Below are 23,576 nucleotides of genomic sequence, written 5' to 3' on the forward strand. Positions count from 1 at the left end.
GGGGGCGGAGCCTCACTCTGCAGACGAGCGAGCGCGGGGCGGGGCTCCGCTGGGCGGGGCGGGGCCTGGGCGGGGCGTCGCGCCGGCCGGGGCCTCGTTGGGGGCGGGGCCGCACTGGGTCCGGAGCGCGCGGCGCGGGCGGGGGCATCGGGCTGCGGGTCCGGCTGCGGGCCGGGGGCGCGGCGCGGGGGTCGGGGCGCCATGGTGCTGAGCCCGGTCATCGGGAAGCTGCTGCAGAAGCGCGTGGTGCTGGCCAGCGCCTCCCCGCGCCGCCGGGAGATCCTCAGCCACGCGGTGAGCGAGCGGCCTGCGTCGGGCCTGGGGCGGGGGGTCTGCGGCGGGGCCGGGGGCCGGGAGTCTGCTGCCTCCGGGTCTGCGGACCTGGGGGACTGGAGCCGTGCGGAGGAGGGTGGGGGGGGGGCTGGGGCCAGGCGCCTACTGACCTGGGGACCTGGGGGGCCTGGAGCCTGAGGGCCTGGCGCTCTGGGGCACCTGGGGCCTGCGCCGGGAAGTCCGGTGACCTGGGGCTCTGCTCACTGGGGACCCGGTCATCTGGGGGGGTCTGGAGCTGGGGATCTGGTGATCCCGGGACCTGGTGTTCTGGGGGGGGCTGGAGCTGGGGATCTGGTGATCCGGGGACGCAGCGATCCGGGGACCGGTGGATCTGGGGGTCTGGAGCTGGGATCTGGTGAGCTGGGGCTCTAGTCACTGGGGAACTGGGCCCCGGGACTCTGGTGATCTCGGGGAGTGGGGCTCCTAGTGATTGGAGCTCTGGTGACTGGGGCTTTTGGTTCTCCTGTGGAGGCGTGGGAGAGGGGTTGGGAAGCTGGAGACCCATTGACCTGGGGACCCGGGGCTTGGGGCAGGGGTCTGGAGACCTGGGAGGTGGGGAGGTCAGGGGGGCAACTGTGGGGGTCGGTATGGAAGGGGGAGGTCTTGGTGACTGGGGGCCTATTCCCAGGAGCCTCGTGAAAGGAAGGGACTGGTGCCTGGTGGTCGGGTGTCCAGGTTCATGGTGACCAGAGACCTGGTGACCCACGCAGGTGGTCTGGTGACTGGTCCCTGGAGCCAAGGAGGGCCCGCTGCTGGGGGCTTACTGACCAGACCCGCTGGGCTAGTGCCAGGGGTCCTGGTGACCCTGGGACCCGTTGACTGGAGTCTAGCGACCTGTGGCTCAGGCCGGGAGCTGGGGGGCTGCAGGCTGGGGAAAGTGGGACTCTGTGTAATGGGGGAACAGGGCTCTGCAGACGGGGGTCTTTGTCAGAGCTGTGGATAGTGATTGAGGGTCCCAGGGACTGACGGTAATAGCAGTCTGCATGGTCTGGGAACAGAGTCTTCGGGCCAGGCCGAGTGGCCAAGGACCTATTGGCCGGGGGGGGGGGGGGGGGCGGGGGTTTTCCCGGGCCAAGGCCATGTCTGTGCCTCTGTGCCTGCCCTGTGTTCATCCTGGAGGTGGTAGTGGGGGACGGACAGAGCCAGAGTGGAGGGGACATGGTCTCCGTGAGGACAGCCTGTCTGGGGGTAGGGGTGCTGGAGATAGAAGGAGGGGTTGGGGTGGGTACAGACCAGAAGACGGCTCACAAGGCGATCCAGGCAAAACGGGGTATAGGAGGCCAAGGACCAAGGGGGGCCCCTCAGAGAGGTGTGGTAGGGATGGTCAGAGCCTCACTCAGGGGACCTCTATGGGGGGGGGGGCACTGCCCAGAGGTGGGGGGAGTTTGACCCTTTGCGTTCAAGGCCCACACTCCTGTCCACACATGTTTGGGGACTGCAGTCAGTCCTCTGTGGCATTTTGTGCAGGTGGATGTTTTTAGCTGTTTGTACACCGTGGGGATGAAATGCTGGCCTCAGGGGCACTCGGGGAGCCCTTTGACCCCACAGAGCCTCACAACCCAGTGCCCTAACCAGACTTTCCTGCTGGCTTCTGTGTACCGATGTCTTCCCGGCAGGTGAGCTGGGCCCCCACCAGCCCCCCCGCGCCTCCCCAGCCGGCTGGGAGCTGGCACTGGTCAGCGTTTGGCATCTTCCGAGCACGTGGCAAAGGCCACCTTTACTGTAAGTCGGGCGCCCTGCTGCTCTGCGTCCTTGGGTTCTTCCTGCCAACCCTCAAGACCCCGATCTCCCCTTTTCCAGGGTCTCCGGTTCGAGGTGGTTCCTTCCAGGTTCAAAGAGAAGCTTGATAAAGCGTCCTTCCCCACGCCTTATGCCTACGCCATCGAAACAGCCAAGCAGAAGGCCCTGGAGGTCGCCAGAAGGATGCACCAGGCAAGGGGGCTCTGCTCCTGCGTCTTCACAGAATTCTCTTGCTTGGGAGGGCGGTCTCGGGGTCTCTGTGGACATGCCGTCGATAAACGCCGTTACGCCGTTTACTGTAGCGTATGCAATTATGGTAGCTCATCTACCAATGAGTGTTACAATGTAACCTGCTCTTATAATTAATATAACAGTATCTTTGATATAACATGGTTCATATCCATCTGTTACTCTGTAACATGCTATTGGGATTAACAGAGTGGTATCATTTACCATTAAAAAAAAATAAACATAGCTTGGGGCGCCTGGGTGGCTCAGTGGGTTAAGCCACTGCCTTCAGCTCAGGTCATGGTCTCAGGGTCCTGGGATCGAGCCCCACATCGGGCTCTCTGCTCAGCAGGGAGCCTGCTTCCTCCTCTCTCTCTCTCTGCCTCCCTCTCTGCCTACTTGTGATCTCTCTCTGTCACATAAATAAATAAAATCTTAAAAAAAAATTAATGTAGCTCATCTTTTACTATGGGCTACTATGTAAAATACTATTATAATTAACATAATAGTATCATTTATAATAAAGAATGAATATAGATCATCTACTACTGTGTATTACTATACAAGGAATCTTGTGGGTAACATAACAGCATCCCTCAAAATAAAGGAAGAGACCTGAACTATTCTTATACGTTACTACGTACTACACTGTTGCGATGAGTATAAAGAGCATCACTGGGTGCCTGGGTGGCTCAGTGGGTTAAGCCGCTGCCTTCGGCTCAGGTCATGATCTCAGGGTCCTGGGATCGAGTCCCGCATCGGGCTCTCTGCTCAGCAGGGAGCCTGCTTCCTCCTCTCTCTCTCTCTGCCTGCCTCTCTGCCTACTTGTGATCTCTCTCTGTCAAATAAATAAAATCTTTTAAAAAAAAAAAAAAAAGAGCATCACTCATGGTACAGAATTAACAGACCTAAAATATTACTATATAAAACTATATATACTATGTAAAACTATATTACTATATGGTAATAAAAAATATTACTATATAAAACTATATATAACAGCAGTGACTGTTATGTCATTTTTTATGATACAAAATGAACAGACCTGAACTATTACTGTTACTGTATAATATACTGTTACAATGATGACAACAGTATCACTTACGACATAGAATGGACGTATCTCAACGCTTACTATATGTTACTATGTGATATGCTGACCATAACAGCATCGTTTATGATTCAGAATTAACGTAGATTGTTATTGCTAAGTGTTACAGTAATACCCGGTTGCCATTAATGGAACATAACAAATGCACGGTACTGCACGCTAGGAGAAGTATTGATAGAAATAAGCAAGTGTTGATCAATTGATTTTCGACAGTGGAAAAGTTAATATTTACGTACAAGCTAAGTTCAGGGTTCCGTCCAGATTCCCCGATGACCGTGTTCAGCCCCAAGCCTGAATTTTCTACTTGGATTTATTTTATTGTCCAGTGTATTGACCAAGTTTCAACTTCATGTTGAGCGGGCCAGAAAACACCGGCTTTGTCCTTAATTCAGGATAGCTTGGAGAGGATGTGGAGTCACGTTCGTGTCCTTGTTGGGGACATTGAGGACACCCACGTCTTAGTTTCTGAAGTGAGAGTGGCCTCCTGCCCACCCGTCACCCCACCAGGGTGTTTGCGGAAGGCGCACGGGGACGTCGTTTCTAAAACTAGGTTCGGATTTCTTGCAGAAGGACCTCCGGGCCCCCGACGTTGTCATCGGAGCGGATACCATTGTGGTGAGTCCCCCCCACCTCGGGGCCCCCGTTCTGGCCTCCAGTTTGGTTTGTCTGTGCTTGGTGACCAAAGTCAAGGTGCGGACGGTGAGAGCCAGCTGAGAGAGAGTGAATCCCTCCCTGGTTCTCTCGCAGACCATCGGGGGGCTGATTCTGGAGAAGCCGGTGGACAAGCAGGACGCATACAGGATGCTTTCCAGGTGGGTGCAGACGGTCATCCCCCTGGGAACAGCACTGGGGCAGGACTGGGGCAGGGCCTGTACATGGGGTGGGTCAGGGCCTGGGACGGGGTTGGGGCTGAGGATGGAATGGATAATGTCTGGGTGGCATCAGGTCCTCAGGTTAGGGTCCCAGGCAGGGAGAGCACCTAGGGTGGGGACAATGTCCACAGTGGGGTCAGGTCCCCAGGTTAGGGCCCTGGGCAGAGTCTGCATCTGCGGCAGAGTTCAGGTCCAGTGGGGTCTGTGCCTGGGGAGGGGTCTGTGCACAGCCTACCTGGCCACCCTCCCGGCTGTCCGTGTGTCCATGAGCTCTTATTCCTGGTCTCCTGTCCTACTTCCGAGTGGTGGTCTCCCCATGTGCACCTCCATGTGCTCGGCTCTCCCCACGAGCTCTGCTCGGGCAACAGGCCGACGGGCAGTCTCCCTCCGGGCAGGACGTGCTCAGCCTCTACCTCAGGGCGTCTCAGCCCCGGGGCCGTGCCGTGTTCGGTGCACCCATGTTTCACTCTGCTGCAGGACAGCGGGTGGACGGCCGAGAGCAGGGTGGCGGGAATGTGCCTCGGAGCACGGCTCTGGCGAGGGGGCCACGGTCATGCCGATTGCGTCTTGCAGGTTGAACGGGAAGGAGCACAGCGTCTTCACGGGCGTCGCCATCGTCCACTGTTGTACCACAGGTACAGCCCCACTGGCCTCCTCCCCAGGCCCTGGGCCACCGCGGGCGGAGCCGGTGTCCCTGCAGACCTGCGCCCTCCCTCCTGCCTCGGGAAGTCGGGGCTGCACAGAGGCCTCGGAGCACCTGACAGAGCTGGGCTCGCCCGCCCAGTGTGACCCACGCAGGTGCTTCCCTCCAGACCTTCTGGTCCGGAACACAGAGAGGGCTGGCTCACTGCCCGGCCACCCGGAAATCACAGCAGGACAAAGAAGGTTTTTTTTAAAAAGGACCGAAACCCCAGGATTGTCTGCAAAAGCTGCTTTGCATAATGTGCCCCGCGGGCGTTGCGGGGGCTTTCCAGCCCCACAGCCAAGGCCTCTGGGCCAGCCCCGAAGTTCTGTTTCTTTTCTTTTTTTAAGATTGTATTTATTTGACAGAGAGATGCATTGAGGGAGGGAATTCAAGCAGGGGGAGTGGGAGAGGGAGAAGCAGGCTTCCTCTGAGCAGGGAGCCCAATGCGGGGCTCGATCCCAAGATCCTGGGATCAGCTGAGCTGAAGGCTGACTGTTAATGACTGAGCCACCCAGGCGACACCCCCACCCCCACCCCCACCCCGAGGTTCTGTTTCTGCAGGAAAACCCAAGGCTCAATGCTTGTCTGCAAGTTGGGCTTGCAACATTGTTCATTCCCCAAGCCCCAGGTCTGGGTCTGCAAGTTGCAACTTTTTTATCCCCCAAACTTCCTTATCCACCCTCCCCCGCCCCCCACTGCTCTGGATCTTGGATTGCAACTTTTTATCCCCCAAACCCCACCCCCTGCAGGTTGCAACTTTTTATTCCTCCATGGTTTTGCTTGCTTGAGTTTGCCATTTATTTTTTCCTGCCTGAAGCCCCCTCCCGCCCCTAATTAAGAACTGAGAACCCGGACCCATGTCCCCCAGGTGCACAGAGCCCGGCGGTGGGGCCCTGAGGCTGCGCACCCTGACCGGCCGCCCTGTGTTGCAGACGCGCAGCTCGACTTGGAGGTGTCCGAGTTCCACGAGGAGACCACGGTGAAGTTCTCTGAGCTGTCGGAGGAGCTCCTGTGGGAATACATCGACAGCGGGGAGCCCATGTGAGTCCCTCAGACGAGGACACTCACACCCGCGCGTGGGCGGGCCGCCCCCGGACGGGATCCCCTCCAAACGCCCGACCTCCTTACACCATCCACTTGGAGGTTGGATCTCAGTATATGAATCCGGGGTCCGGGGGACACAGACATCTGGTGCATGGTCATCGTGTTGCTGTCCTGATGACGACGGGGGCCGGGCTCAGGCGGGCAGTGCAGGGACCCGGGTGATGGGCTTCCTGGAGGAACAGCGGGGGTCAGGAGCTGCTGGCTGGGCCCTTGTCAGGACCTGAGCTGCCCTGGGCTGGGACAGCGAGTGCGAATCACCCGAAGTGTGAGACGCGGTCGTGGGCTGCGGTCCGGTGAGCGGGTGACTACACGGCTGAGCTCACCTGCTCCCGGTTCCGTTCCCCACATGGAACGGGGCCAGGTGGGGGACAGGTGCTTGAGTACAGACGCCAGGGGACAGTCCCAAGTGCTGAGGACGCCCCGAACCGATGACTCCTGCCATTTTAAGGACCGCGGTCGGGAGGGGAAGCAGATGATGGAGGGTTAGGTAGAACGTGCTAGGCGCTAAAGTCAGGGTCCAGGAAAGGGCCTTTGAAGTGCCCCCTTCTGTCCCGAAGGAGGTCTCGGCAGAAGCTGCAGGACCAGAGATGCAGGCGGGCACACAAGCATGGCCTGGGTCGGGCGTCCTCATTGCGCTGCCCCTGAGATTGCTGCCCCAGGCCTGGTGTGGGAGGCAGTGACCCCGAGGGACCGTCTGGGACACCACGTCACGGCCCAGGATGGGACTAGACTCGGCACTGAAGCAGCCCGGGGTGATCGCTGGGCTCCTGCCCGCCATCCCGTCTGATCACGTGGAGTGAAGCCGTCCAGCAGGCACCCGTCTTTGGACCCTTCAGGCTTTGACTCCTCCTATAACCGTCCCTCCCCTCCTCCCCGCCCGTTCGGCCCCCTTCCTCCCCGCGCAGGGACAAGGCCGGTGGCTACGGGATCCAGGCGCTGGGCGGCATGCTGGTGGAGCACGTGCGCGGAGACTTCCTCAACGTCGTGGGCTTCCCCCTGAACCACTTCTGCAAGAAGCTGGTGGAGCTGTACTCCCCGCCCCGGCGCGAGGACCTGCAGCGGGTCAAGCACGACTCCATCCCCCCCGTCGACACCTTCGAGAACCTGAGCGACGTGGAAGGGAGCGGCTCCGACCCCGCTCAGGGCGATGACCGTGGCGGCCACGGGAGGGCAGAGGCGGACGGGGACAGGACACCGGCTCCTGCTGGCACGCAGGGAACAGACTCGAACGGGACAGGGGAGAGCCCGCCCCCCTTCCCAGCGGGCCTTCTGGAACTCATAGACGGCTTTAAAGCATCAAAGGTACCTGTCTGAGTGTCCTGGGGCAGCCGTAACAGATGACCGCAGACTGCGGGCTGGAAACCCCACAGTTTCATCCTTTCTCAACTCTGGAGACAGGATCTAACATCCAGATGGGGCAGGACCACTGAGATCCAGGCAGGACAGGGCTGTGCTCCTTCCTGAACCTCTTGCAGAGGGTCCTTCCTGCCTCTTCTAGCTTCTGAGGCTCCAGGTGTCCCCGAGCTGGTGGCCGCGTCCCTCTCATCTCTGCCTCTGTCCTCACATGGCTTCTCCTCTGTGTCTGTGTCTCCCCTTCTGTCTCTTACGAGGATACCCGTCCTTGGATTCGGGACCACCCTGATCCAGGACGAGCTCATTCCAGATCCTTCCCTTTATCACATCTGCAAAGACCCTATTTCCAAATAAGATCTCCCTTTGCAGGTTCTAGGGGCCACGACTTTGGCCTATCTTTTTGGGGCCGGTGTTCAGCCCATACAGGTGTCCCCAGCTAATTTCCTGCCTTCGTGAAATGGCTTGCCAGAGAGAGAGTGACTTTGGGGGTCACAGAGGCCGTGACCTGATTTGCTGGGGCTCAGACCGTGGCATGTGAGACTCGTGCTCAGGGCTGTGGTGGCCGAGTCCGGTGCCCAGCTGGGGCGAGCGGTCTGTGATGACTTGAAGGTGAGCAGCGGTCTCATGACCTCAGCACAGGGCACACAGGGCATCGCTGACCGGCCTCTCCCCAGCCCAGGACGACGAGGCCAGATTGCTGACCATGCAGCAGCCTCGGGGAACCCAGCATGCCCCTGGCCAGGTGGACTCTAGCACTAGGTCACCAGCTGCCTGGAGGGATCTGTGACCTCATCGTACTGTGGCTTTGGGATCCCAGACACCTGTCCCAGCCAGAGGGTGTCGCAGGCAGTGAGGGAACCTGCAGGCCACTGGGTGCTCTCTGGAGCCAGCTGGTGCCTGTGGCTGTGGCCTCCCCAGTCCTTCCTGCGAGGTTATAGACACTTCCCAGAAACACCCGGGTGCCCACGCCACACTGGACGGCCTCTGAGGCAGAAGCCCACCTGGTCGTCTTCCGCCACCTCCGTCAGGGACAGGGCTGGTGCGGCCGTCCCTGCCCTCCACCCATGCGTGCCCCCGCACGGCCGTTCCATCTCTCCAACCTTCTGCTGTCCCACTCGGCCGACCGTCCAGCCGTCTGAGCAGCTCTGGGCTTCAGAGAGAGCTGGAACGCGGCCCTCCCCGTGCCTGGGCTCCGCAGGGACCACGTCAGTGGCTCTCAGGTGCTGGGTGGGGGACTGGAGATTGGCCCTTCCCACACCGCAGCCCTGGCCACTTCCCTGGCCTCGTCTGGGGCAGAAGCTCTCCTGATTAGGAGAAGTGGTTGTTCTGTGTTATACCTCAAAATACCAAGTTTCTCTGCAAAATGATAGTTAAATGATAGTGCGTTGGACCATCACCTGATGGACGTAGACGTCGTCCTAGTACCTCCCTCTCTTCCTGTGGATCTTCCTACTTCTCTAGCTCTCATCACACGATCAGCGAGTATCTACCTACCTATGTACCTGTGATCAAAGATCAATTATCTGCCTGTCTTTCGTCCGTCTGTCTGATCTGTTCTCTGTCCGCCTAGCTACCTGTGTGTCTGTCTGCCCGCTTACTACATCGCTGTGTTTAACAAGGGTCTCCCAGTGGTCGGGTGAGCTGACCAAGCTGAGGGGCAGGAGGGAGCCTGGGAGCGTGTCTCCTCGCCAGGGCCGTCACGGTACGTTCTAGAAGCAGCTCTGCATCGGGCCCTTGGGAACGTGCATCAGTTGTCACAGATGGTTTTGGCATCACGAGGTGAGGGCAGTGTGAGCGAAGGTTATCGCTGTCACCGGAGGGCATCTGTTCTGAGCTTTGTAGAAACTCTGCACCTGAGGACAGCTCTTTGCCTCCAAATACAGTCACGTGCTGAGGTCCTGGGAGTTGGCTTCAGCCTACAGATCTTGGGTGGAAACACCATTCAGCCTAAAGCCGCAGCACGCTGTTTTTTTTTCCCATGGCACCGTTTTTCTGCTTGGTATTCACTGATGCGCTTTTGCCTTGTGCAAACCTCGTATCAGCTGGTGCCTAAATCTACTGTCTCTGGAGGAGGAGTTTCCGTGGACAAGTTAAATATGTTTCACAGCTTTGACCTCCGTGTTTTGGGTCCACAGGAGTCCAGAGTCCTTCACAAGTCACGAAGTGACTGTAACTGTACTTGTTTCTAATGGACAGGCCCTGTTTGTGGCTTGCAAGCTGAATGTGTTTGATGTACTAAAAGAGGACGCCCCGCTGAAGGCCGTGGATATCGCAGGCAAAATCGATGCCTCTGTGTGTGGAACTGAACGGCTCCTGGATGTCTGTGTGGCCCTGGGATTGCTGGAGAAGACAGACAGAGGTAAGAGGACATCCGAGGTGTCTTGCTGAGAATCCTTGCAGGGGGAAGTTAGTCACCAAGTGAAGGTGGTTTCTGAGCCAAGGCAGGGAGGACGAGACCGTCGGAACATGGCGTGTCCCGAAGGGGAGAAGCAGAGGATGGAAGAAAGGAGACATAGGTGTTCTTTGGGGTGGGAGGGTATTAGGAGAGTGACTTCTCCATGGGCTCTGCTCTCAAACGACCTATATCAGCGTTCATTAGAGAAAACCAGTGGAATATATGTGTGTGCGGAACACAGATACGTGTTTGTTTTTGCTTATTTAGACAAATGAGATGAATGGGTGAATACACCTAGACAGATAATAGCTTGGTAATAGAGATGAAAAATATGTAGGTAGGTAAGAGGCGATTTTGATGGATAGACGGATGGATGGGTGGATGGATGGATGGATAGGTAGGTAGATGGATGGGTAGATGGAGTGTTGGGTGGATGGACAGGTGAATGGACGGGTGCATGGATAGGTAGATAAGTAGGGAGATGGATGAGTGGAAGGAGGGCTAGATGGGTAGGTAGGAGGATGGATGGGTGGGCAGATGAACGTGTGGGTGACTGTTTGCTGAAATGAACCAGACTGTTGAGCACGGCCTCAGAGCAGACGATCCTGCGGATGGTGTCTGTGGAAACCTTGGGACTGACGGTCGGGGGAGGCGGGATCGAGGGCCCCGGGCAGGAGAGGCAGCTTCCCTTCTGTGATAAGGAGGAAAGCGGGGTCCTGGCCAAAGCCCCAGAACCTGCCCTTTGTACACAAGTCATACCGACATGTGATTGCGATCTGGAGCCTAGAAAGCAGAACTTTGTCCTCACCCAGATCATTGTAATGATGATCTCTTCTATCCAAGATAATGATTGAACCTCGAGAAAGTTTCACGTGTCCAGATTTCTGATCCCCGGGGACCTTCTTCCCGCACGTTTTCACTGATGCCCTGCAGGGTTCTGCAGGCAAACCCCGTGGACCGTTCCCCCACGAGCACAAGGGACGCTGCTGCTCTTCCAAAGGCCTCAGAAGAACGACACTGAGGTGTTAAAAGGGATTCGGTGCTGTTCTTTATTTCTCATAATTCTTCATTTCTCAGCCTGTGCAACCTTCCGTGGAGAGATAGGGTCTCCCCCACCATCACTTGTACCCGCAGTCTCCCATTCTCCAGATGCAGGTGTCCTAGAGGGGCTCCTACGGGCCAGGTCTTACAGACAGCCCGGCTGGGCATGAAGAGGGTGGAGACAGGAAGAGACTCACCACCCGTCCAGGCTCTCCAGAGAAACAGAACCCGTGGTCTGTAGACCTGCAGGTGTATAGCAAGGAAATGGCTCATCCCGCTATGCTAGTGGGGTGGTTGGAAATCAGTACACACTGACCCTGAAGTCTTGAGACACAGTGTCTTCTAGCTCAGCAAAATGTCATCCCTGCTTTGGGCACCTTCGCCTGATTAGATGTGGCCCACCCACATTGCCCAAGGTCGCCTGTAGTTATAGATGTCAAAACACTGCACAGCAGCGTCCCTCCTGGCTTTGCACCTAAGAACCGGGGACTATGGTCCAGCCAAGTGACTGTCCTAGGGGGTTTGGGGTCATCACCCCTGGGAATGCCCACCTGCTTGGTTAACACAGGAGTCCACCTGCATGCTGGGTCTGGGCTGTCTCTCCATGGAGCCGCCCCTGAGCGGGTGCCCTGTGCCCCAGTCAGGCACATGAGGTTTGTGCCCCCATGTCAAGAACCCCGCTGTAGGGTCTGCTGCGGCGTCCCTGCTAGGAGCCCCCACGACGCCTTGTCACGTCAGGTTACCGCAACACGGAGCTGGCCGACGTGCACCTGGCGTCGGACGGCGAGTATTCCCTGCACGGCTTGGCCATGCACAGCCACGACCACTTTTGGAGCCGCTTCACGGACCTGGAGCTCGCCGTGCGGGAGGGAGCCAGCGTGGCTTTTGGGAGGAAGACGGAAGAGCCCGTTCAGGTACCGAGACTCGGAACGTTTGTTGGCACGTCGTGGGCGTATCTTCCAAAAGGACCGACGGGTGCAGAACCCTTGCCCTGCCCGTGGCTTAACAGGGACCTGTTAGAAACCCACAAAAGTTGGCTCGTGTGATCTCAGGAGCCGTGCAGGGAGGCCCGTGGGCGGGGGCAGGGCAGGGAGATGGGGGCCAGGTGATCCCGTGACCCCCAGGGCCAGGCGGTGCCCGAGAAGAGACAGTGCTTGTAGGACCGGACTCGGGCCTGCACAGAATTAACGCACTGTGTTTCCTTCTTACGGTTAAATCGGAGGGACCCTGACCTTCGAGCTCACGGTCTGCAGAGGCTTCCTACGGTGTGTCTCCCTCATTCCCCTTTCCCCTTCCAGAACGCTTTGGGGGTTTGGGGCGCAGCATTGGCCGAGGGCAGAGACCTGTGGCAGTGACCCAGGCTGTCCGCGGGATCCAGAACTGACCGTGAGAGCACGGGGCTCGTACCCAGCCTGGGCAACGGGGACAGAGACAGACGGTCTCGGGAGCGCGCGGGCCAGGGGGCTTACGGACAACAGACATTTCCTTCTCAGGGTTCGGGAGGTCGCGTCCAAGGTCAAGACGCCTGCAGACTCGGGGTCTCTTGGCTCGTACTGGACTGTCTTCTCTCTGGTCCTCACGGAGTGACGGGGGCAGGGGTCTCTGCAGCCTCATGACCCCGTCCCCCCTGCTAGATGCCCACCGCCGAACGCCATCCCCATGGGGCTTAGGTTTTGACATGGGAAGTGGAGGGGAAGTGGACGCAGCAGAGACACCCACAGTCGGGTGGAGACAGAGAAGAGAAGCCACCGACGGGGGTCCCTGGGAACAGAGTGGGGCGCTGTAGGGCCGGGAGGAAGGGAGGGACCCCTGTGAGGTGGGCTGGCTCAGGTGGGCTGCCTGCGGCCCCGTCTGTCCCTGTGGGATTCAGGGACACGTCCTGCATCTCCTCACCATGGTGTACCCTGCAGCGCTGGGGGCTCCAGGAGGCACCCTGCCCACAGGGGGACCCCATCCTCCCTCCTGCCCTGCAGAGGCCCGGAGCACACGGGGACCCCACAGGGGAGCTGGGCGAGGGGCTGTGGTCTAACTACTGCTCAGATAGTCAGCAGCACCGTGCCAGCTGTAGGGGCCACTGGAGGACCCCACCCTGTACCCCTCCTGCTTCTCCAGAGACCCTGGAGGTCTGGGACCTCCAGGGTGACCGTCCCCAATGACTGACTTCAGATTCTTACATGTGGGCATCTGTTAGGATGGGAAAGGGAGATTCCAGTGCCGCTGGACCCCCAACCCCCTTAGGGGTTGCTGCCCCCTCAGACCCCCCCAAGTCTGCTTCCTGCCTGACCCAACCCCCACCTGCCCCAGCAGCCCTCCCCCGACAGCTGTGCCTCCCAGGACCCTCCTGCCCCTAACCCTGCTCTGCCCCTCCCCTGCCGGCTCTGCACCACCCACCTCCTCCCTACACCCTCTGCTGTACCCAACCCCCTCCTCGCCCAGCTCTGCCTTGAAGGAAACCCGCACCCAGGCCTCACTGTGTCCCTCCAACCCCCTCCCGACCCAGCTCTGCCCCACCGGTCCCCCAGCTCCCTGACCAGACCCCTTCCCCGGTGCAGCTCTGCCCTAACGCTCCCATCCCCGTGAGCCCCGCTGAGTTCCCACCTGCAGAAACACCCGGTGGCCCCCAGCCAGAGAGCAGGAGTTCCCCGGGCATCGATGGGGGCTCTCCTCACGCCCCGTTCGCTTTCAGAGCAAGCACAAGACGCTGCAGTTCATGAGGGCCATGCACGGCCTCGCCATGCTGACGGCACGCCAGGTGGCCACCGCCTTCGACCTGTCCCGGTTCACCTCCGCCTGTGACCTAGGAGGTGCGTAGCGCCCCCCGCCCGCTCCCGCCAGGAATCGGGAGCAAAGGGCTCTGTGCGTTTCTTGTGTGAAGTCATGCTCACCTCGTGTGCTCTTAAGATGTCCAGGATGCATCTCCCTCTTGAGGAAGCATCTGAGGCCTGAATTTGGCCATGGCGGGAGCCGGGGCTTGGGCAGAAATCCCCAAGTGCTGGGAGGTTCTAGCGACGGGCAAGGACCCCCACAGAGGTTATAGGGCCCTTTCTGGTGGATGCTGAGTGACGAGAAGAGGATCGCGACCCCATCTGCCCCCATCCCATCGGCTCTCATTGAGCCTCATACACTGTCCTGCCCATCCCAACCCACTCCCTAGCCCAGGGACAGCACGCGGGGCGAGCAGATGCCTGCCTAAGAGGTCCAGTGGGATTGGGGTCCCAGAGGACCAGGTTTTATTTCCCTGTCAGCCGCATACCTTTCTTGCTGGTGGCCCAGAGTGGCTGCTGGTGCGCCAGCCATCACACCTACCATCTTGCACCAGAAAGAAGATAAGGTGCAGCCTCCCCCTGGCCACCACACAGTTGGGCTCTGTTCTCCCTCCATGAGTCTGTGCCCACCCCTGCCCAGTGCTGGGCCCGCACAGGCTCTGGCACCAGCAAGTGAGGTCCTGACCTCGAGAGGCCGCAAGGCCTGCATGAGACCGCACAGATCTCTGCCACGGGCTGGCTTGCTTTCCCGGTGCTGACCTCAGTCTGTGTGCTCAGGCATCATTTTGGTTTTAGCAAAGTTGAATTTGGGAGACGGGCGAGGGTTTCATCAGCGCCAGCGGGTCGGGTCACAAAGTGTGCGTTTGCATTTCCTGCAGGCTGCACCGGCGCTCTGGCCCGAGCGCTCACCCAGGAGTACCCGCGTCTGAAGGTGACTGTGTTTGACCTCCCGGAGGTCATCGAGCACGTCACGTGTGTTCAGCCCGAAGGCCGGCGGACGGACCGGATCCGCTTCGTGCCAGGTAGACGCGTCTCGGTGTCTGCCGTGAGCCACTGTTCGGCGGCCCTTGTTTGTTTGTGCAGAGGCAGGTGCGCGTCTGTGTGTGTGACTGTGTCTGTGTGTGTCTGTGTGTGTTTGCATATGTGCATATCAGTGTGTGCCGCCTGTGTCTCTGAGTGTGCGTGCAGATGTGTGTGCTGTCTCTGCGTGTGTGTGCTGTCTCTGCGTGTGTGTGCACGTGTACATCATCTGTGTGTGCATATGTGTGTCTCCATGTACATGCCTCTTGTCTGGATGCCTACAAACGTGCACCTGTGTATGTGTCTCTGTGTTTGTGTGCCTGGGCGTGCACAGACTCGCACGGGTGTTGTATGTGCACGTGCGTTTCTGCACGTGTGTGCGTGGTGCGTTTGTTCTCTGTGCACATGCACACACGGGCGTGTGGTCTGTGTGTTCGTGTCTACATATATGTGTGTGCATGTGCGTCCCTGCGTGTGTTGTCTGCGTGTCCGTGCAGATGTGTACGTGTCTCTGCGCGGATCTGCGTATTGTCCGTGTGCGTGCACGTGGCTCTGTGTGTGTGTGTGTGCACTCCCGTACGCATCTCCAAATCCCGCGAATAGGAGTTCGAGCGGCAGGGGCATGGGAAGCCGTCACGGTGGAAGGGCAGGTGGGACGTGGAATGGCAGACAGGAGCATCTCCAGGTCTGCAACCCACCCAAACCCCAAAAGCAAGTTCCACAACAGCTAGAGCAGGAAGGCCTTGAGTTCGACGTGAGGGACAACTTCCAGGAGGGGCAGCCATCGATGTGGGGGCAGCTGGAAATGAAACCGTTCCCGCCCCGAATCTGGGGAAACACCCAGCCCCAGGGCAGACGAGGTGGCGGGCCCGGGGCTCCCCGCGGCAGGGTGTGGGGTTCAGGACACAGTTCTCCCCCCCACAGGCAGAGTGTGCCTTCTGCTCCAGCAGCTCTGGAGAGCGACACACCCCCGGGGTCCAGCAGGGGCAGGACCCGGCCCGGCGTCCCTGACGGACTCCTGACGTCTTGTTGTCACGCCAGGTGACTTTTTCAAGGACGACCTCCCGGAGGCAGACCTGTACATCCTTTCCAGAATTCTGCACGAGTGGCCGGACGACAAAGTCTGCGAGTTGCTGAGCCGCGTCTCCAGCCGCTGCAAGCCGGGTGAGTTCCGGGCCACGACCGGGTCCTTCTTGCAAACGTAAACGCCGTTTCCACTTACAGAGAAACAAAGATGTGTACAGAGAGCCGTGCCCCCCGGCGCCGTTGACCGCGTCCCGCTGACGATGTGCTCGATCCACAAGGGGGTGGAGGAAGGTTTGGGGACGTCTCCCTGGATCCCCTCATCCGGTCCCGATAAAGCCACTGACCGCATCTTTGCTCTCAGGCCCCAAAGTCTCCAGGATGCTTCTCCGATTGCTGTCCTGGGCGCCCCTTGTCCCCTCCACCATGTCCAACCACTCAGGGCCATCATGGCCCATTAGGCCACAAAGAGGGGCACGCCCAGCTTCCGGGGCCCCTTCCCAGGCTCTCGAGGTCCCCAGTCCCGCAAAGCACAGCCCTCACTCCCATGTCCTGTGCCTGGTCCACTTAGGGAAGAAACACAACATAGCAGTTCACGGGTCCTTCTGCTCCACGGCGGCCAGGAAACGCCCCGCGGGTTTGAACTCCTCTTTCACACAAAGAACGCAAAGGTGAAGTGCAACGGGGTGTGTGTGATAGAAATAGAGAAAGAGAGAGAGACCAGTCTCTTGCGAGGAATCAGTTCATGTGATCCTGTAGCCTGGGACGTCCAACGTCTGCTGGTGGACCGGGCAGCCGGAGAGACCTGAGGACAGGCACATGCTGAGGCTCAAGTCTGCACAGAGGCCGGAGGCAGAATTCCCTCTTCCTGCAGGAGGCCAGTCTCTTTGCTCTCGAGATCTTCAACTGATTAGACGAGGCCCACCCACACCGTGGAGCACCACTTGCTTCTGCCGACTGAACCGTGAATCTCATCCTCAAGGAACCATCCTAGAAACCCCCAGAGAGATCCTCGGCCACGAATCTGGGCACCGCGGCCCGGCTAAGATGACCCGTACAATTAAACATCACCTCCAGTGGCCCTCTGGCGAGGCCAGGTTATCCACAGCTCCCAGCTCAGACACAGGGCCCCGTGGAGGGCACACGGGCACATTTTATTCGGCATGAGGTTCAGCTAGCATTTTCGATGCCTCCCGTCTGCCTTCTCCTCCACGTGCTGGCCGCTCGGGGTACCCCCCACGCCCACCCTCCAGAGCAGAGTCTGGGAGAAACACGGAGGATCTCCTAGCTCCACGCGGTGCCCCCGCTCCGCACAGGCGAACAGGCATCCAGGACTGGAAGACACGCTTAGGGACCGTGGGACTAACAGGCTCGCAAAAGGCAGAGGGCAGAGTCCGTCCCCCGCTCTGTGCGCAGAGCGTGGCCGCAGGAGCAAACAGCAGGGAAGTTCTAACAAGTAAAACAGGGAATAAGGCAGAGACAGATCGGACCGACAGCCGGGCCAGGAAAACGAGACGACTCAGGGTTCTAGCTGGGAGCCCTCATGCCAGACCCCGGGAAGCATCCCGCGTTGGGCACAAAGCAGACGTTTCAGGATCCCGGAGACCAGACGTGAGCCTGCGTGGAGACGGAGTCCCGCACCAGGAATGGGCATCAGAAACACACGGGGTCCCCCAAAAGGAGAGTGAGGACAGCAAGGCCATGGTGTATCTTCAGCGGGGAAGGGCGTCTGGGGGGCACTGAGCATCCGACTCAGGTCACGATCTCAGGGCTGTGGGATCGAGTCCCGTATCGGGGTCTCTGGTCAGCGCGGAATTTGGTTGAGAGTCTGGCTCTCCCCCTCCCTGGGCCCCTCCTGCTTGCTCTCTCTCTCTAGGATGAATAAATAAATCTTAAAAAATGTAGGGGCGCCTGGGTGGCTCAGCGGGTTAATCCTCTGCCTTCGGCTCAGGTCATGATCTCAGGGTCCTGGGATCGAGCCCCGCATCGGGCTCTCTGCTCGGCAGGAAGCCTGCTTCCCTCTCTCTGCCTGCCTCTCTGCCCACTTGTGATCTCTGTCTGTCAAATAAATAAATAAAATCTTTAAAAAAATGCAACATGGACAGCAAATTACCAGTTCACAGCTGTAGACAGAAAGTCCCACAGGCGTTTGTGGCTTCAAAGCGCTGAGCACTGCCCGCCCTGCCGCCATTCCGAAGAGGCTCCTGGAGACGTTCTGGAGTGAAGTACACACAGACGCTGCCCAGGAACCAGACACGACGGGGCTCCCACCATGGGACAACCCTGAGGGTCCTCAGGTCATGGTTCAGGTGGGGACGGTGAGTTGAGAGTCCCGTGGGCTGGACTTGCAGAGACACGGACACAGGTGCAGGATGTCCCACGTCGGAGGGTTTGGAAACTGCATCGCCCCATGTTGACCAATCTCCCGGAGCATCTGGGGACGTGAGCGTTTGGGGACATGTTCACAAGCGCCGCAGAGGAAACTGAGCAACTGCTTTTAAATGAGCCAAGTTCCGTGCCAAGGAAGGCGCTGGCGTTCGGGCATCCTTGTTGGTCCGTGCGGCTGGATGGCTTGTGCAACTTGCCCGCCCCCCCAACCCCCACCGCCGCTCCGAAGTCATGTCCACGGGGGACGTGTGAACCGGACCTTGTTGGGAAATAGGGTCTTTGCAGAGGTGGTGAGGGGAAGGATGTGGGATGAGCTCATCCTGGGTCAGGGTGGTCCTGAATGCAAGGACGGGGGTCCTCGCAAGAGACAGAAGAGGAGAGACAGACGCAGGGGACCAGCCACGTGAAGATGGAAGCAGAGATGGGAGGGACGTGGCCACCAGCCCAGGGATGCCTGGAGCCCCAGAAGCTGGAAGACGCAGGAAAGACCCTCCCCTGGAGCCTCTGGGCGGGAAGCAGTCCCTGCCCCGCCTGGATCTCAGCGGCCCTGCCCCGCCTGGGTCTGAGACTCTGGCCTCCAGAGCTGGAAGAGAATAAATAACCAGTCTGTGGTCACTTGTTGCCACAGCCCCAGGACACGCACGCTGTCAGGGAGAGGCAGGCGTTCACGCGGCCTTCCCCGGGTCACGTGGGCACACGGGCTGCTCCGCGCAGAGAACGTGGCCCTGAGAAGACGGGTTTCCGCCTGTTTCTTCGCTGCAGCGTTCCTAAGCCCTGGAACGGAGCCCAGCCCAGAGCGGATGTCCACAAAGCTGCGAGGGAAACCATCGTAAAAGTGCCTCCACCCGCTGGAAGGCTGCCATCCTGCCCGTGTCTGCCGAGTTGTTAGCTTGAACTTGGCCTCGAGACAGATGACCTGACAACACAGGCCGTGGCGGCCGCTAGGAACCGGGGCTTCCCGTCCACCCCCAGAGCTGGGAGTTGGGTGGTTAGCCGCACGCAGGGCAAAGTGGAGGGTCCTGGGGGCCGCAGGACAGAGCCGAAAGTGCCCGGTTTAACCTGAGTCTTCTGGAGCCAGTGGTGTTAGCCTCCCGTGTGCGTTTCTTTGACAAACACCAAGATTGATGCTACGCTAGAGAAATGCTCCGACCCCAGTTCTGTTAGCCCCGCGTTCCCTTGCATGCCTGGAACCAGCAAGAGAAGACGCCCCAGAATTGTCCCAGCAATGGCCACCGCTAGGCCCTTGCCTGCGGATCTGCCCCTTGCCTGCGGATCTCCGGGGAAGGACAACGACCACAGAACGCAGACATGAACTACGTCCTGCCCGGCTTCTTTGCGTCCCGAGGGAGCTGAGCTCCCGCCGCTTGGTTTCTCGGTCCTTCGTGAAGGGCTTTGCACGGAGAGACGCGGACAGGCGCGGACAGGGCAGGTCCACACACACACATGCACACACACACACACATGCACACACTTTGTTCTTGAAGCTCTCACGCCTTGTGCACCCGTCATGCAAGGGTTCCTGGGTCTGGCGTGCGAGGTCCTAGCCGTGTCCCGAAGCAGGTGCCGTCCCGGGTGTGCTCATGGGATTTCCAGGGTGAATGCGTGCTCCCTGCTGGGACCACCGGACCCTGCACCCAGCATTTCTGGCTTGTGTCCCCACACGGGGAACCCTCAGGGGAGCCCTGGGCTGCGTCTGTGTGCACTGAGCCCCCGTCCCGGCTGGCCTGTGAGACCCCTCGCTATCTCTGTGTTCTCTCCTCCAAGTCTCTGTCTGTCCCCCTGCGGTTCTGGTTCCCCAGGCTGGCGGGTAGTGTCCTCAGCCTCCCCCCGAGCTCCCGTCCCGCTCGAAACCGGCCCCCCCCGCGGGGCTCCCCGCCGAAATCTTGCGCGTGACTCTGGCTAACTGTGTTCTTCACAGGCGGCGGCATCTTGGTGGCTGAGAAGGTCCTGGAGGACAAGCCAGCGGCACGGGGCAGCCTGCCGGCGTCCTTGAACCTGCTGGTGCGGACCCAGGGGAGGGAGCGCGGCCTTCCCGAGTACCGGGGGCTGCTGGAGCGCCACGGCTTCGGGGACGTGCGGCTCGCACACGCGGGGGACAGGCTGGACGTGATCCTGGGCACCAGAGCCTCGCCACCCTGAGGCCCCCGGCATGAGACGCTGCTTTCCCAGGAGGCCGACGCGGGTTCCTGTCCCCAGGGTCGGCCACCAGGTACCACCAGGACCGACAGCGTCTCAGCAACCGTGGAACCACACAGAATAAAGCAGCAAAATGCACCTGCTCCACGCTCGTTTGTGGGTCCCAAGATGGGGCAGGCCGTGCCCGGAGGTGGGCAACACCGCCCGAGGACCCGTCCACCCCAGGACCTACCTACATGGCTGGCTCTGCAGCAGGAGTCAGCCTGCGGCCACCACCTGCTTCACGCCTGTTCTAGACATGTGTGTCCGTGTGACTCCCGGCCGCTCGGCCCCGCGGGACACCTGCCCTGGGCCGGGTTCCTGGGGCGCCCCGTCTCCTACCCTTTCCGCCCGGATGCTGGGAGCAGGGCCGCGGCCTCCCCCCGCGACCTTGCCCAGCTCACGTCTTGAAGAAGCGGGTTCGCCTCCGCGGGCCGCCGCGTCGATCCGGGCAAGAGGACGGCGTCCAATCCGCGTCCGGTTTCTCACTCACCTCTCTCGAGTATGTTCCCTGAGTTACCTCGTTGTCTGAAAGAGGGCAGGTGCGTCCCTGTTCTCTCGTGGGGGGCAGCAGCAACTGCGTACGACCCGCCAGCCGTCTGTCCTTGACGTTACGGGATGATTCGAGAAACGACCCCGGCGGGTCCGACAGGGGCCGCGTTCGGCGAGGCCGGCCTGGCCGCGTTCTCTGCCCGTGCTTGCCGGCTCACAGCCCCCTTCCGGGGCGCCGGGCGGGCTCGGGTGGCCGACTCCGCTCGCCTTCGACTCAGCTCGCGATCTCAGGGTCGTGGGATCGAGCCTCGTGTCTGGCTCTGTCCTCAAAGGGGAGGCTGTTGCGATCCCGTCCCTCCCCTCCTGCCCCTCCCCCAGGACAGGCATCTGCGCTCTCTCTCTCTCTTTCTGTCTCTCCCAAATAAATCTTTTTAAAGAGTAATAATAACAGGAGCGCCCAGAGGGGCTCTGTCGGAGAAGCGTCTGCCTCCAGCTCCGGTCATGATCCTGGGGTCCTGGGATCGGGTCCCGCCTCGGGCTCTCCGCCCAGCAGGCCGTCTGCTTCTCCCTCTGCCTCCCTCCGTCCCGTACAGGCGCTTTCCGCCTCCCTCTGTGTCACATAAGTGAATCAAGTCTTTTTAAAGTAATTAATATTGAAAACCAGTAAGAGTCAAAATAAAACACTGTACGTTTCTTCAACATAGACAAATCTATGCAGATTAACGCTCCCTGTGTAGGAAGCTATTTTACAAAACAATGCAGTATGTGTCTTTTATACGGAATTCTGGAGGTATATACTTATAATGCAAATTCTATATATTGTGTATTATAATTATATGTATCTGTTCCGCGCAAACATAAATGCATACTTTTGGTGGAAGTCCGAATTCTTTTCTTTCTTTTCTTTTTCTTTTTTTTGAATCACAAGGTTTATCTCCGTAGGAGGCTGCAGTGGGAGAAGGAAATGAGACACTGACCTAAGGGGCTGTGCTGTCCTCCGGGGTGCCCACGGCTGCCCTGTGCTAAGAACAAAGGTCAAGGGCTCAAGGCTCCTCCGTCCCCTGGCCCCAGGGAGGCGCCAGGAAAGATGCTCCTCCCTCCCTGGGGCCCGTCCTCCACCCCATCCAGTCCCCACACCCACTGGCCAGGGCTCACATCCGCCCCGAACTGGCTCCAGCTGGGGGAAGCTGGGTGACACTGACACGGTCACCTTGGGCCACTCCGGTCACGTCCTTCCCCACCTGGGAGAACAGGGCGTTTCCTGCAGGACCTTTTGTATAGGTGGAAAGCTGTGGCCTCGGCAGTGGGTGTTCCCTGTACACCTGTTGTCCGGCCCCTGGGCTGGCCCGTGAGCTGTCTCAAGGACATGGGTTTTGTTTGAACCCACCATGCGTCTCACCACTGCTGGTGCCTGCTGGCGTGACTTGGAACACCCAAGCCCCCTGCACACAGGGACCCGACCCCAGGACCCCAGGAGGGGCTGACCCTGAGTTTGCACACCCACAGCTGTGCCCTGAAACCCCGGATCCACCCAAGGGAGACCCAAGGTGGAGAGCAGCCGCCAGATACCACTGGAGAATCCCACAAAGGTTCTGTGGGTTCCTTATACCCCTCGCTGACCCGTTTCTGTCCGCAGGAACTTTCCGTAGCCAAACCTCAGAAAAATGAGAAGAGAAAATGGGATTTCTATACTCTAAAGACCTGACTTTTCATTTATTAGGAACGCTGCTCAAGCTGTCTTTAGGAGAGTCTGGGAAAGAACGGAGAGGGTGTGCGTGCACACACGGGTATATGTCTTTAAAGGGTTTTTACTCTGGCCGCCTGGGTGGCTCAGTCGTTACCTGTTGCTGGTCACGATTGGGTTCGAGGCCCACATTGGGCTCCCTGCTCGCTGGGGAGCCTGCTTCTCCCCCTGCTTGTGCTCTCAAATAATATATAGGGTCTTTACTCTTGAGGAACCAAGAGGGCTTCCCAGGTTGCAATTCCGTGCCTGAGCAAAGCCCCCTGCCTACTCCGGGGACGGTCGTTCCCCGATGCACACATGCTCTCCTTCCGCAGGTGTCTGCCCTGTCTGACCGCATCGCCGGATGAACTCTGTCCTCCAGACATTCGAGGGTAGGGGTTGGACAGGAAGCCGTCAAGAGAACACCCAAGAAGACATCCCCAGGCTCCCTCCCGAGGTTCCCTCCCAAGGTCGAGTGTGGGAGGATCTGGCGCCACTCCTGGCCAGCCTCCTCAGCACTCACCAACCAGACCGGATTACTCCAAGGCAGGGCCTCCGCGAAGGTCACCACCCCCACCCCAGGGACGGACTCACCCACCAGGCAACCCTACCCCGTGGTCCAGCCCCCTCACTGCACGGCCCTGTTGTCCGCCATTAGCTAAAATGCACAAGGTTTTACAACGGATTCTTACGACAACCTCTTTATTAATTCACACCCCCATTTCTCAGAAATTCGGGGGATGCGTGTTTAAGCACCTGCTGGCCAGGTAGCCGCTGACCTCTAGCGGCACCCAAGTTGCGGTCTTGGGTCTTAGGAACATGGGATCCTTCTCATGGTCCCCGTGGGCGCTAGAAACTTGACCCTTTGGAGGATCCCATCCACCTTCCCTCCTACCACCGCCCCCCTCGCCAACCCCCTTCAGACATCCTCTCCTGTCTTGGGGTGGGAGTCCTCTGCCTGGGCCATCCTTTCCTAGGTACATGAGGTTTCCAGTGTCTGGGTTGGAGAGACCCCGCTGCCCTCTTGGTTAGCCCCTATGGAGCACAGGGGCCATGTTCCCCACCCCCCTCAACACACACACACCCCAAGGACGAACAAGTCGGTGCCTCAGTCTAACCTCCATGGAA

The 23,576-nt window shown here is 59.4% G+C and overlaps 1 protein-coding gene across 2 annotated transcripts; it reads left to right on the top strand.

The window, feature by feature from the left end:
- The first annotated feature begins 182 nt into the window (after window positions 1-182).
- ASMTL (acetylserotonin O-methyltransferase like) lies at window positions 183-23,139 on the top strand. 2 transcript variants are annotated; one of them, XM_044235821.1, is made up of 13 exons: window positions 183-294; window positions 2,134-2,265; window positions 3,980-4,027; window positions 4,160-4,224; window positions 4,858-4,919; window positions 5,902-6,010; window positions 6,979-7,375; window positions 9,623-9,785; window positions 11,601-11,776; window positions 13,549-13,666; window positions 14,506-14,649; window positions 15,689-15,811; window positions 22,784-23,139. In XM_044235821.1, exons 1-13 carry the CDS (start codon window positions 202-204, stop codon window positions 22,798-22,800), a joined length of 1,647 nt encoding a protein of 548 aa, XP_044091756.1. In that variant the 5' UTR covers window positions 183-201; the 3' UTR covers window positions 22,801-23,139. The 2 variants fall into 2 exon arrangements, with proteins under 2 accessions (XP_044091756.1, XP_044091755.1); XM_044235820.1 differs by lacking the exon at window positions 22,784-23,139 and adding an exon at window positions 19,977-21,605.
- Window positions 23,140-23,576: the final 437 nt, after the last annotated feature.

This window comes from Neovison vison, chromosome X, assembly GCF_020171115.1.
Source record: "Neovison vison isolate M4711 chromosome X, ASM_NN_V1, whole genome shotgun sequence".
NCBI lineage: Eukaryota > Metazoa > Chordata > Mammalia > Carnivora > Mustelidae > Neogale > Neogale vison.